The sequence below is a fragment of the Oncorhynchus nerka genome, linkage group LG26 (genome assembly GCF_034236695.1).
Source record: "Oncorhynchus nerka isolate Pitt River linkage group LG26, Oner_Uvic_2.0, whole genome shotgun sequence".
NCBI lineage: Eukaryota > Metazoa > Chordata > Actinopteri > Salmoniformes > Salmonidae > Oncorhynchus > Oncorhynchus nerka.
This window is the reverse complement of record NC_088421.1, coordinates 17,054,745-17,068,577: the sequence shown is the minus strand read 5'-3', so window position 1 is coordinate 17,068,577 and position 13,833 is coordinate 17,054,745. Positions and strand designations below refer to the sequence as shown.

Sequence of the window (13,833 nt, the reverse complement as noted above, 5' to 3'; positions counted from 1 at the left end):
TGTATAGTCGTGGCCAAAAGTTGAGAGAATGACACAAATATTAATTTCCATAAAGTTTTCTGCTTAGTTGTCTTTAGATATTTTTGTCAGATGTTACTATGGAATACTGAAGTATAATTACAAGCATTTCATAAGTGTCAAAGGCGTTGGGTTTTTGTTTGTCCACCCGCCTCTTGAGGATTGACCACCAGTTCTCAATGGGATTAAGGTCTGGGGAGTTTCCTGGCCATGGACCCAAAACATCAATGTTTTGTTCCAGAGGCAATTTGTTATCACTTTTGCCTTATGGCAAGGTGCTCCATCATGCTGGAAAAGGCATTGGTCGTCACCAAACCGTTCCTGGATGGTTGGGAGAAGTTTCTCTCGGAGGATGTGTTGCTCTCGGAGGATGTGTTGCTCTCGGAGGTTGTGTTGCTCTCGGAGGATGTGTTGCTCTCGGAGGATTCTTTATTCATGGCGGTGTTCTTAGGCAAAATTGTGAGTGATCCCACTCCCTTGGCTGAGAAGCAACCCCACACAGGAATGGTCTCAGGATGCTTTACTGTTGGCATGACACAGGACTGATGGTAGCGCTCACCTTGTCTTCTCCGGACAAGCTTTTGTCTGGACGCCCCAAACAATCGGAAAGGGGATTCATCAGAGAAAATGACTTTATCCCCGTCCTCAGCAGTCCAATCCCTGTACCTTTTGCAGAATATCAGCCTGTCCCTGATGTTTTTCCTGGAGAGAAGTGGCTTCTTTGCTGCCCTTCTTGACACCAGGCCATCCTCCAAAAGTCTTCGCCTCACTGTGCATGCAAATGCACTCACACCTGCCTGCTGCCATTCCTGAGCAAGCGCTGTACTGGTGGTGCCCCGATCCCACAGCTGAATCAACTTTAGGAAATGGTCCTGGCGCTTGCTGGACTTTCTTGGGCGCCCTGAAGCCTTCTTCACAACTGAACCGCTCTCATTGAAGTTCTTGATGATCCGATAAGTGGTTGATTTAGGTGCAATCTTACTGGCAGCAATATCCTTGCCTGTGAAGCCCTTTTTGTGCAAAGCAATGACGGCACGTGTTTCCTTGATACCAAGCACCATCCTCCTTTCGAAGCTTCCAGTCTGTTATTTGAACTCAAACAGCGTGATCTCCAGCCTTGTCCTCGTCAACAATCACACCTGTGTTAATGAGAGAATCACTGACATGTCAGCTGGTCCTTTTTGTGGCAGGGCTGAAATGCAGCGGAATTTTTGGGGGGGAGATTCAGTTCATTTCATGGTAAAGAGGGACTTTGCAATTCCTCTGATCACTCTTCATAACATTCTGGAGTATATGCAAATTGCCATCATACAAACTGAGGCAGGAGAATTGTGAAAATGTATATTTGTGTCTTTCTCAACTTCTGGCCACGACTGTACAGCTACAAAAATAAACAGTACACAACACAAGTGCATAGAACTGAAATAGAATAGAGCCATTTCAACAAATTACTAGTGAGGAAATTTTATTTTTTTATTACGTCATAAAATATACACAAATACTGTTGTAAATAAAGTTAAAGTGTGTTAAAGAACTGTACAAGATATCAGTACACAATACATAAGGTGTATACTCCCCATAGCCTGACCAGCGCTATCCCTCCCCGTAGTTACATTGCCACTGGGTCACACTGGCTTGCCAAAGGGACACGACGCAAACACAGGTCATTACCAGAAACTGTGACATCACTGTGATTGCATCCGAGTCCCAGTTATCAATGACATCAAGGGTGCTGGTAAATGACATCCAGGGACCTCTTATTTTGCAATAGAAGGCGCCGATGACGTCAACATCTTTTTCAAGAGTGCTTTTTTTGTAAAAAAAGAAAAAAGTAGACAGCCCTATATCAGGTCCTATATCAGGTCCTCCAGGAAAGGCTTTGAGTGGAGTGATGGCGAGAGTAATGACACATTCTCAACAGACTATGAACAAACTGCTGGGAATAAAATAGAAAAAACTAAGTGCAATACTTCCAAGAGCTTCCACGTACACAAGAGAAACAAAATGGAGTATCGGAAAAAGAACAGCGAGACGGACAATCTCAAATAATGAGGCATGAGAAATGTATAGCCTGCAGTTTGTCCCCAGCAGCCCTGTGATCTTAACTGGGGACCTATGGAATTCTGAGAGTCCATGCACCAGACCTACACTTCTGACGACACACACACGACCAAGTTGGCGATGTAAGTTTCTAAAATCCCTCCCAATTTAGTACTTAATATATTAAAAAAAAAAAATACTGATCCCCAGCTGCAATTTATGCATTTATTTTTCTACATTACACCTTAAAAACAACCAACCACATTTTGGCGTACACAGAAATAACAAATATTTACAGTGAAGTAAAAAAATAAAAAAGCCATTGCACTTGATGCGCCACCCCCCGTCAATCAAGTACAGAGCTCATCCATTCCCATCAGACCTACAAAAAGAAAAACATTAAAATAAAATGTAAAAGTTGGCGTTAAGAAAAATCATGAAAATCATAGCCACCATCATTTGCCAACTTGTCCATCGTAGTCTCTGGTCAAATACATTAAGAAAGCTTGTGATTCTCCCATGTCTTAAGAGTGTTGCAGTCTTAAAATAAGCATGGTTGCTTTGACCTTACCAACCTACCAAATATTACAACCAAAGAACACAAATCAAAAGGAGACCAAAGTGGGCAGAAAAGGGAGGATAAAAAAACAAGTGTGGATGAGGTGGTGAATAAATAAAAGCAGAAGGGTAGAAAACGCATGTCCACCTCAATCATTGTGTGAGGTGTTGGCTTTTGGACAACATCAGTTCCAAAGTGGGTTGAAGTAGCCTAAATGCTAGGCTAAAGTGAAGAATTAGCAATTCAGTAAGAGGTAAAGTAGGGGAAAAGAACCCAACATAATTTCAGCTAATGTTCACTTGCTCTTCCTTTCTTCTCATGGCTTCATCTACCACCCACCCATCTCACCATTCCTTCTCTTCAGCTGTACCTTTCCTTTCGGAGTTAAAACATCAAATAAGTAAAATTGCCCAAGCCTCAATAGGACTCCCACCAAATGAATATGATCTATTCACAAAATATGCACAGTAAATCATACCAATCAGTACAGCCCCTTACTATTCTATAAATTAACTGGTTAAAACATACATGGGTACATTTGTGTGTGTGGTCTTTGCGGTGTAAACAGAAATGGCTAAATCCACACAAGCCCAAATTTCGAGTTGACCTTTTCTTGGTTTGGAACGCGTTTGTGCCCGCAACTATATTTGGCAAAGGAGCACCAGCTTGTCTTTTTCAACCCCTAAATCAGTCTTCTACCTGCCAGCCACCCAGAGAATAGTGGGGGAGGGACAAAGGTGTATGGCAGGGGGTGCATGATCCAAGCTACCATGGGGTAAATGAGTCAGTGGAGAGGAGGGGGTTATTCACTATCTTATCCTCGTACTATTACAGGCCAGGTTTATCCCATCAAAGTTAGGGTGGAGGGGAGAAATTCCTGCAGTCCTTGACCAACTGCCATCCTTTCATCAGTTTATGATTCTCTGTCCTTTCCTCCAAGATCCACTTATTTGTCCAATTAGCAAAAATTCACAACAGAAACAAAACTGGGACAAAGGATCTCTTGAAGCCCTGCAAGGGAAGATTGCGTATTTTGTCAGATGTATAGATAGGTGATAAATAACAAGAAAACACTGTCTGACAAACTAGGTACATTTACTTAAGTCCTGCGTGTGTTAGGGAAAGAGACATCCTCACCTGTCAGTATCCAGTGCATGTGGAACTGAATGTTTCACTTCCCCAGGTGCTCAAATGGCATGCTGACCTGCAGAGAGAGAAAAGGGAGGGGAAAGGTATCACGATGAGAGATTGTGATACCTCACATCTCAAAATAGGGCTACTTAATGTTAGATCCCTCACTTCAAAGACAGTTATAGTCAATGAACTAATCACTGATCATAATCTTGATGTGATTGGCCTGACAAACATGGCTTAAGCCTGAATAATTTACTGTGTCAAATGAGGCCTCACCTCCTGGTTACACTAGTCACCATATCCCCCATGCATCCCGCAAAGGCGGAGGTGTTGCTAACATTTAAGATAGCAAATTTCAATTTACAAAAAAATAAAGAAAAAAAGATGTTTGTCTTTTGAGCTTCTAGTCATGAAATCTATGCAGCCTACCCAATCACTTTTTATAGATATGGTTTACAGGCCTCCTGGGCCATATACAGCGTTCCTCACTGAGTTCCCTGAATTCCTATCGGACCTTGTAGTCATAGCAGATAATATTCTAATTTTTGGTGACTTTGGGGTATCATTGGATGGGGCCAGTGTCTCCTGACCCCTCCTGTCTCAGCCTCCAGTATGTATGCTGCAGTAATTTGTGTGTCGGGGGGCTAGGGTCAGTCTGTTATATCTGGAGTATTTCTCCTGTCTTATCCAGTGTGAATTTAAGTATGCTCTCTCTTTCGGAGGACCTGAGCCCTAGGACCATGCCTCAGGACTACCTGGCCTGATGACTCCTTGCTGTCCCCAGTCCACCTGGCCGTGCTGCTGCTCCAGTTTCAACTGTTCTGCCTGCGGCTATGGAACCCTGACCTGTTCACCGGACGTGCTACCTGTCCCAGACCTGCTGTTTTCAACTCTCTAGAGACAGCAGGAGCGGTAGAGATACTCTGAATGATCGGCTATGAAAAGCCAACTGGCATTTACTCCTGAGCTGCTGACTTGTTGCACCCTCGACAACCACTGTGATTATTATTATTTGACCATGCTGGTCATTTATGAACATCTTGGCCATGTTCTGTTATAATCTCCACCCGACACAGCCAGAAGAGGACTGGCCACCCCTCATAGCCTGGTTCCTCTCTAGGTTTCTTCCTAGGGAGTTTTTCCTAGCCACCGTGCTTCTACACCTGCATTGCTTGCCATTTGGGGTTTTAGGCTGAGTTTCTGTACAGCACTTTGATATATCAGCTGATGTAAGAAGGGCTATATAAATACATTTGATTTGAGAGAACAAAGGACTCCGAAAATTGGAGTGCAAATAAGAGGGTGATCAAGTGAGTGCCGCAATTGTGGCACAATATAAAAATAATAATCAACCCACTGCATGCTACATAATATAGAAGCTAAACACTAATAGGAAGTCCTCTGACTCTTTGACAAGAAATGTAATCTTGTTCTGGAAGGGTGGACATTTTTCCAGTTGATATTCCCCCTCAAAAAGTTGGTCGTAGGAGTTGGGCTCAGGTGCATGGCACCTGGGTTTTAGGGTTTGTGATGATGCATGATGGGGTAGCGTTAGCGTACCTGCGATGTGGAAATTCGGGATTGGTCAAGACGGGCTGTAAGGTCAGAGGATGACACATTTGCGGGGGCTCCTCGGTGGAGCCGCATGCTCACCTTCCGCTCACGCTCAGCGCGAGAGATAGCCCGCGGCGACGTGTTCCCTGAAAGAGGAAGAATACAAGGGAGAAGGCCATTTAGAAATAGAACTGTTGACTGCAAACCGTCATTTCTGTCAATGCGGTTACAAAATGATTTATCTATATCAAAAGCCATTTCATTGTCCCCCACAATGAAATCCGGTAGTGTTCTGCTGCTCGGTCTCCGTTCGTTCGTAAATTAGTCACACGCAATCTGACAGCACTGGGACGATTTTGACGAAACTTGGATGAATGATGTGTCTTGCCATAGAGATACGGCATATACAAAATTACACTGATTGGCAGAAGGGAGCTACAGTAATTAACTGAAGTGTGTTAGTCACACACACACACTCTCACTCTATTGGCCCTTTTTGGATAATTTCCTAAATGTTCCTATTCCAGTCAACTATAGCTCTAGTTAAAAAGAGCACTGGTGTGTGCTCACCAGACTGCTGCAACCGTGAGGCGGGGTTAGAGATGGCCTGCTCTGGTCCATTCCTAACTCTGTTGACGGCTGGTGGGTTTGGCCCTGGCGGGAGACCCCGTGCAGCGGATCCCCGAGGGCCTCCTACGATACGCTCGTCTCTTTCGTCAGCTCCCCTCCTCTCGCCGTCTTCTGCTGTCCTACTGGCACCCTGAGAGGAGACCACACAGGTTACAGCAAACCCATAACTCTACATAGAACACTTCATCCAAATCATTCTGATTATGTGGACACTGGATAGTGTATACCACTGCTTTACAACCCTGTTTTTGGATAGCTATCCTCCTGTAGGTTTTCGCTCCAACCCGTTGTAACCTGATTCATCTTATCAACCAGCTAATTATTAGAATCAGGTGTGCAAGATTAGGGTTGGAGTGAAAACCTACAGGACAGTAGCTCTCCAGGAACAGGGTTGGAGAGACCTGGTGTACAGACAGAATGTAGCACTTAGTTCCTTGTAAAGAATAAGAGCTTTGGTGTGGCAAACTCACAAATTTGAGCATATTCCAGTCGAATACGTAGTCATAGGAGAAGCCTTGTCTGTGGAACAGATTCCTGAAGAGTTGCCGAAGGTATGAGTAGTCTGGCTTGTCGTCAAAGCGCAACGAGCGGCAGAAATTCAGGTAGGTGGAGAACTCGGCTGCAGACAAGCAATGGCAATAATAGTGAAGGGTGAGCAAAAACCCAGGATTGAGAGACTGTGGTATATGCAAATGTTTGTTACAACACAATAGAGAAGAAAAATAGTTATCCACGCACATTGATACGAATGTCACAGCCCAGACAGATACTAGCAGTCACTTACAGGGGTATCCTTTGCAGAGCACTTCGATGGGGGTGGACATCTTTTTCTCGCTGATGCGTTCGTACTTCTGCCTCTTTGTGGCGGCTTTAAGGCCTTGCCAGGGCAGAGAGCCCAGGTTGAAGTACATGAGGACATATCCCAGAGACTCCAGGTCGTCACGCCGAGACTGCTCTGAAGAACAGGAGACAGGTTTGAATGATTTGCTATTTAGGACAGACAGGATCGAGTGGTATCAAAATATGTAAGCTAAGAACAAGGGGACAATAGTCACTACATCTCAACACTAGGCATGAGCATTGGAGTGTAAAATGAAATCACATTCATGAAGACATTTAGATACTTCAGCCAAACAGGAGGAGGTGATTTAAAAAGTCCCTTACCGATGCCCAGGTGGGTGTTGATGGACGCGTAGCGTGCAGTGCCTGTCAGGTTCTTGTTCTCCCTGTAGGGGATGTGCTGGTGTGTGCGGGCGTCTCTGTACTTCTTGGCCAGGCCAAAGTCGATGATGTACACTAGGTTGCCCTTCTTCCCAAGCCCCATGAGGAAGTTGTCGGGCTTGACGTCGCGATGGATGAAGTTCTTGGAGTGGATGTACTCGATGCGACTGATCTGGAGAGGACAGATGAGGATTCAGAAGAAAAGGAGAAGCGAGACAACAGAAAGCTCTGCTGGCATGGTCTGTAAAAGCCTTGAAACATTACTGTAAGCTAAGTCATTTAAACCCTCCAACAGCCAATGCCTTTCGGGGGGCACAACATCAGTAAAAACAGAAACAATAAGTAACAGAACAAATCTGAGCAAAAGGAAGAACAATGAGGACAGGAAGTGGAGAAAGGACAGCCAAATAGTATAGAAGAGTAATGCGACTACACAGCAGCACAAGCAAAGTTAGGACAGCAGACAAGAGTTACTGGTAAAGGGTATAGAGGACAAACAGTACAATGAACGTTGAGGGGAAAAGATGACACCATAGAAGTTCCGTACCATCTGGTCTGCCAACAGTAGCACCGTTTTGAGGCTGAACTTGCGGGAACAGAAGTTGAAGAGGTCTTCCAGACTGGGGCCCAGGAGCTCCATCACCATGACGTTGTAGTCTCCCTCTGCCCCGCACCACTTTATCGAGGGAATCCCCACTGTCAGGCAGGCACAAAGAAGTAGCTTTTAGTGTACATCTAACCATAGTTACGTGCGCATACATCCTTTATGACTAATGTCATACAACAACAACTTCAGCAAAAGAGTTTCAGTGCTCAACACATTATTTTGGTGAACATGATACTTCTGAAATGAAATAAATGCAATAACTGGGTACATTTGACCATTTATGATAGTCACTACTTACTGATCCCAATACACTCAGACGTGTCAATGTGGCATTTACTAATGTTCCTTCTCAGTTACACCCCCCCCCCCCAATTCTCCTCACCTCCTCCCTGCATCATCTTGTAGAACTTGCTCTCGATGTGCAGCTGTGGGTGTTTGGTCTTCACACATTCCAACTTAATGGCCACCTCCTCGCCCGTGGCAATGTTGGCACCTGAGGAAGTGCACACACACACACACACACACACCAGGGCTCGGCTCAGAAGCAACTTGTGAACCATGAACATGGATGGAAAGAAACTCCGGTTGAACACCCAGGGAATGGAAAGAAAGTCTACGGCTAAGAGGAAAAAAGCCAATATGGGGACTAGGCCAGTAGACAGATGCAAATGGAGAAAAGGACAAGGAAGAAGAGAAATGCCAACAGAGGGAGATGGAGCACTTCCACTTACCAAGGTAAATGTCTCCAAAGGACCCACTCCCTATTTTCCGTCCCAGTCGGTACTTGTTCCCCACTCTCAGATCCATGGTGTTGAAAGTTCACTATGGACACAGAACAGACGAGGCCACGATGTTACGAGGCAACCATGACTGTACAGTCTTATATTTTACACTTGGCATAGGCTAATTTGCAAATGAAAAGAAACGATACAAATCCAACTTAATTCACTAGATCTCGAATCGAAGAAAAACGTTGACTAATGGAACATTTCTTCCTGAACCAGCGGTAGGCCGTCTTACAATGGTCACTTTACACATTCCAAACAGGACGACCATTAACTGCAAACAACTAAATGAATTGAGTGAGTGTGTAGCTTGAGCAGGTTGATTAGCAGACAGCGGTCTGGATTCCAGCGATAGGCTACATGATTACATTTGTAAGGCTGCTGAGGAGGTACAGAGAAAGTGGGAAATACAGAGGGAAATATGGAAGATGAGGCCTGAAAGACAAGAGAAAGAGCAACAACATATCTCCCTGGAAGGGCCCGGGAGAGCTCCCCAGAGTCAGCTGGGGCCTGGATAGTAGACATTGTCAGACACGAGGGAGGGAAGGAAGAGAGTCTTCTGAGCCAAACTGCACGTGACACTGGAGCAGGATCATCATTTATTTAGCACCCTCAACCACGCCATGTTCTGCAGCCACTGCAAAGGCGCTGCTGCGTGGGCTGTATGTGTGTCAAAGCCCACAAAGGAATCTGTGCAACGAACTTTAGAGCAAGACCTGGAGAAGGATATGAGGCATAATTTATAGAGCGCCACACCAATTTAGGTGGCCTAAGAAAAGCTTATTCTATCTCTCAGTTGACAATGTAGTACATACAGATGGGAAGCATTATTCTGTCAGTTCTCATTACTAAAACTACTATAGAGCTTTTCATTGTATGTGTATGACCGTGTCATGTTTTTCCTATGATTAGGCCTAGGCCATCCTACAGCACTGACCACATTATACCTCACCACGATTACAGGTCTACTTCCTCTCAACATAATACTTTGGAAATGCAAGTAGCTCATGACAGAGCAGAATGAGGAAAAACGAGAAGAAGCATTTTCGGTCAAACTCAGTTGTGTGGCAATGGGCATACCAATTCCGGAATGGAAAAAGTAATCAATTGTGCAGGACTAGTTGTGCATATTTAAACTACCAAGAGGGACAAAATATCTTCCCGGAAATGATTCCAAAAAATTGGCATGAGGTTCTTCCCATTGCCTGTAGTGTTGTCAGAAGAGGCATCAGGTGACAGACAGAAATACAGATGTGATGGTAGTAGATGGATTAGGGTTAATACAGGGTTAGGTTTCATTACAACACGAGGGTTTTAACTGTAGAGACCCAGCTCAGGCCTAACATTAACCAGGGCCTGTATATGAAACACCATAGATTAATTGCTTTGTCAGGAATAATGACATTGCTTTATATCACAGATTGCTCCATGCATGATATTCAGCTATGGAACACTGCCAACTATAGTGTGTCACAGTGTAGAAAATCACAATGGTCTACCGCTGAATATTCAGTTTAACACGGGACTTATGATAATTATTTAGCAGTTGATTCATCCTACTGGGTCATGTGAGAGGTTTTATCAATAGATCACAGTTCAGAGCCAGGCTTTATATTTTGGTAGGAAACGATCAGGACCTGCTAACTACAGTGTAAACCATACACTCCGACACCATGTATTGCAATATTCAACCATTACCACTACTCCCATGAAACACTACAGAGCATTTACTGACTTGAATCATTTCATCAGTGTGGGCCTGTAACCTACATAGAATTACAATGCGTTCTCTTTAAGAGGAATTCTGTCTTTACAAAAAGCTAGGAGGATTTCACAACCACATGAAAAGAGACTATTTTTTCAGAAACAATACAACTAGGCCTACATAATGCCAGTCTATTTCACCTAGGTGTTAATGTATTAACTAGGTACGGCAACGTTAAATTTAATATTTGCATGGACAAAATCCTTTTACGGATTTGAGTATCATCAACCCAACTAAACATCTTCTTACGTAACCTTTTAGAAAGCTGTCGCTGCGTTGGTAACAATCAAAAGGGAAGCATCTCAACTAGAGTGAATAGTTGTGACATTTACGATCACTCAAAAGTCGAACTGGTTACAATAATAATAACATCTACCGTACACTTCAAACAAAAGGTTGCTACTGTGACAATACAAACTGTCCGTATTCAGCAGTGGTTGTGCCTAGCTAGTAAGTAGCCTGAGAATACGCTTGCGCATCAACCATGTACCAGTCATTCACACCATTTAAAATACCTTCAAGCTTCACAAATAGTTGACAGTGTGTACGATCATGTATCATTTTGACTTTATTCTAGCCACACCCTTACCTACCCTATGTTCTCCAGTGATAGCCATCTCTATTCGCCCCCTCCCCCTCTGCGACGCTCCTGAATACAAGACTCCGGTTCGGTCGAATCAAGTTCCCTTTCCCCCCTGGTTTCGTCGGTTCCCCCGTACACTACTCACACGATAATAGGTTTATTCGAGAGGTGGTTCAGTGGCGGTGCTGATCCGAAGGATGTCAGTCAGACTGGGCCCCGGGCAGCGAAGGATGGGAACGGATTCTGGTGGCTCTCATACCCCAATTTTCCTTTAGCATCGGCTATACTCCCTGTTGATAGTCCCTGTGAAGCTTCAATACTAATGGCCGTCTATATCAGAGTTCTGTCTCCCCCTCTCGTTACTCCCAACGCACCATTGACCAACATCGATGATGTCAGAAGCACCCGGATTGCCTTAAAGAAATAGAACAGCTACAACTGTAGACATTCTTAAATGTTACACATTTGAGGAATAGGCAGCCTCAGAAAATAGATGCAACTGAATTAGTGAAAATAATATGCATTTACACAGGCAGCCCAATTCTGATATTTCTCTCACTAATTGTTCTTTTGACCAATCAGATCAGTGCTGAAAAAGTGCTGATATGAAAAGATTAGTGTAAAGAAGATCAGAATTGGGCTGCTTGTGTAAACGCAACCATAGAGAGTTGGCTTTTGTTCAGTTATAAAGAGAATAGGCCTTTGCATGATGATTAGATTCTTATGAACATTGTTATGAAGGATAATAGAGTGAAGACAAGAGCCATCATAACAAATAGCAGTGGTTTAGAGATAGTGAAGATTCCATCCAGACATTAGTCCTCATCCACATTACCAAAGGGTTCTCTATAAGAAAGAGTACAGTTGGTGCTCGTCCATCTCCATGGCTTGATGATGAACTGGGTGAGGCCTTTTCTCAAAGAAATATGGCAAAAGGGGCGGCAGGGTAGCCTAGTGGTTAGAGTGTTGAGTGCGGAAGGTTGCAAGTTTAAACCCCCGAGCTAACAAGGTATAAATCTGTCATTCTGCCCCTGAACAGGCAGTTAACCCACTGTTCCTAGGCTGTCATTGAAAATAAGAATGTGTTCTTAACTGACTTGCCTAGTTAAATAAAGGTCAAATAATAAAAAACATGCATTCTTCCAAGCAAGCTATTGTCCAATGGATTGATGATCATATTATGAGCAGCAAGATCTGCTCTTTTAGTCTGCAAACGGTGTCAGTGGAGGAGGTGTTAAACCTATTGAAGTCATTACGTGATGGTAAATCTACAGGTTATGGTCTTATGGACAATTTTTTTGCTTCGCTGTGCTGCTCCCCAGATTGCAGTTCCACTGAGATACATATTTAATTGGTCACTGGAAAAGGGGATGTTTGCAAATGTATGGAAGCATTCGAAACTGTGTCCTATTCCCGAAAGTCTGCAAAGAACCCATTACTCCTGCCAATAGTCGACCAATTAGTCTACTCCCTACACTCAGTAAGATATTGGAGGGTATTGTGAGTAGACAAATATGGGAGTACATGGAAAGGAATGATCAGATTACAGCCAATCAGCATGCTTATCGCAAAAACCATTCCACGACCACTGCATTGGTTGACATGACAGACCAGTGGCTCAATGCTATGGATAATGGCAAGTTTGTGGGTGTACTATTTTTAGATTTCAGTGCAGCATTTGATTTAGCTGATCATGAAATAATTTTGACAAAATTAATGCTTTATGGTTTTAAGGAGGTAGCATTGAATTGGGTACAGTCATATCTAACTGACAGGAAACAGTCCACCTATATCAATGGTTCATTTTCTTCCCCTCGTGTTAAACTGTGGAATGCCGCAGGGCAGCTGCCTTGGGCCACTTCTCTATTTAATATATACCAAAGACCTTCCCCATTAAGTATGGGAGGAGTACAAATTGAAGAAGTGGTAGAAACCAAACTATTGGGAGTGCAGCTAGACAACTGCTTATCATGGTCGTCTCAAATAATTAATCTATGTAAAAAAAAAAACATTTAAAAAACCAGTGGAATACCGCAGGGCAGCTGCCTCGGGCCACTTCTCTATTTAATATATACCAACGACCTTCCCTATGCCTTAGCTGAAACTCAAGCTACTATATTTGCAGATGATACTACAATGTATGCAGCAAGACAATCGGTTCAACAGGTACAGCAAGCTTTACAAGGAGATTTGGAGAATATTAGGGAGCGGGTTTGCCAAAACAAACTTGTTTTAAACACCAAGAAAACCAAAGTTATGTTGGTCTGTTCCACTAGGAAAAGGCCAAAACAGCATGGGATACAATTAAGTATGGGAGGAGTACAAATTGAAGATGTGGCAGAAACCAAACTATTGGGAGTGCAGCTAGACAACTGCTTATCATGGTATTCTCAAATAACTAATCTATGTAAAAAAATATATATTAAAACAGCATGCATAATCAGAAGGATAGCTAAATATTTATCAGGAAAAATTATTCAGCAAATAACACAAGCATTAATTGAGAGTCAGGTGAACTACTGTTCGGTGGTCTGGGGAAATGCATCATCAAGTGAAGCTAGGAGACTGCAGAATGCACAGAACAAAGCAGCAAGGATTGTTTTAAGGTGGAGATATGGTTCTTCTGTTGCAGTCATGCGCAATGTTCTTGGTTGGTCATCAATCGATAAGATAATTGAAAGGTACATGAATATTTTATTTAATAATATACATAATTTAAAACGGCCAAGTTCTATTCACAATGGTATTCAGTTGGTAAGAGACAGACGTTCCGTAAATAATAGGAATAGATTGTCCACCATCTATGCGTTGTCCAGACAGAAAAGAGAAATAGGAAAAATAACATTTTGATTTAGAGCAATAAAGAAATGGAATAAACTGAGCAAACCAGAAACCTTTCAATATATACATTTAAACATTTTAAAACGATTTAAATAT

General features: G+C 43.2%; 1 protein-coding gene across 3 annotated transcripts; it reads right to left on the bottom strand.

Annotated features, from left to right (window-relative positions):
* Positions 1-1,466: 1,466 nt before the first annotated feature.
* Positions 1,467-11,258, bottom strand: LOC115110515 (casein kinase I-like). Of its 3 annotated transcripts, none has more exons than XM_065010173.1 (11): positions 11,042-11,258; positions 8,495-8,585; positions 8,146-8,256; positions 7,704-7,852; positions 7,100-7,328; positions 6,720-6,890; positions 6,406-6,554; positions 5,876-6,065; positions 5,405-5,451; positions 3,755-3,821; positions 1,467-3,628 (listed from the first exon to the last, which is right to left on the bottom strand). In XM_065010173.1, exons 2-10 carry the CDS (start codon positions 8,568-8,570, stop codon positions 3,789-3,791), a joined length of 1,155 nt encoding a protein of 384 aa, XP_064866245.1. In that variant the 5' UTR covers positions 8,571-8,585; positions 11,042-11,258; the 3' UTR covers positions 1,467-3,628; positions 3,755-3,788. The 3 variants fall into 3 exon arrangements, with proteins under 3 accessions (XP_064866245.1, XP_064866244.1, XP_029492100.1); XM_065010172.1 differs by having other exon boundaries at positions 5,312-5,451; positions 11,044-11,257; XM_029636240.2 differs by lacking the exon at positions 11,042-11,258 and adding an exon at positions 10,907-11,030 and having other exon boundaries at positions 5,312-5,451.
* Between the last annotated feature and the right edge of the window lie 2,575 nt (positions 11,259-13,833).

What these genes read in the sequence shown, in the direction of transcription:
- LOC115110515 (XM_065010172.1), bottom strand. Translation starts at nt 8,570, where the DNA reads ATGGATCTGAGAGTGGGGAACAAGTACCGACTGGGACGGAAAATAGGG. An exon ending in CTTTGGAGACATTTACCTTG is followed by an intron (nt 8,257 to 8,494) that starts GTAAGTGGAAGT and finishes GCACTTCCTCAG; the next exon opens with GTGCCAACATTGCCACGGGC. An exon ending in CTCACGGTTGCAGCAGTCTG is followed by an intron (nt 5,452 to 5,875) that starts GTGAGCACACAC and finishes TTCCTCTTTCAG; the next exon opens with GGAACACGTCGCCGCGGGCT.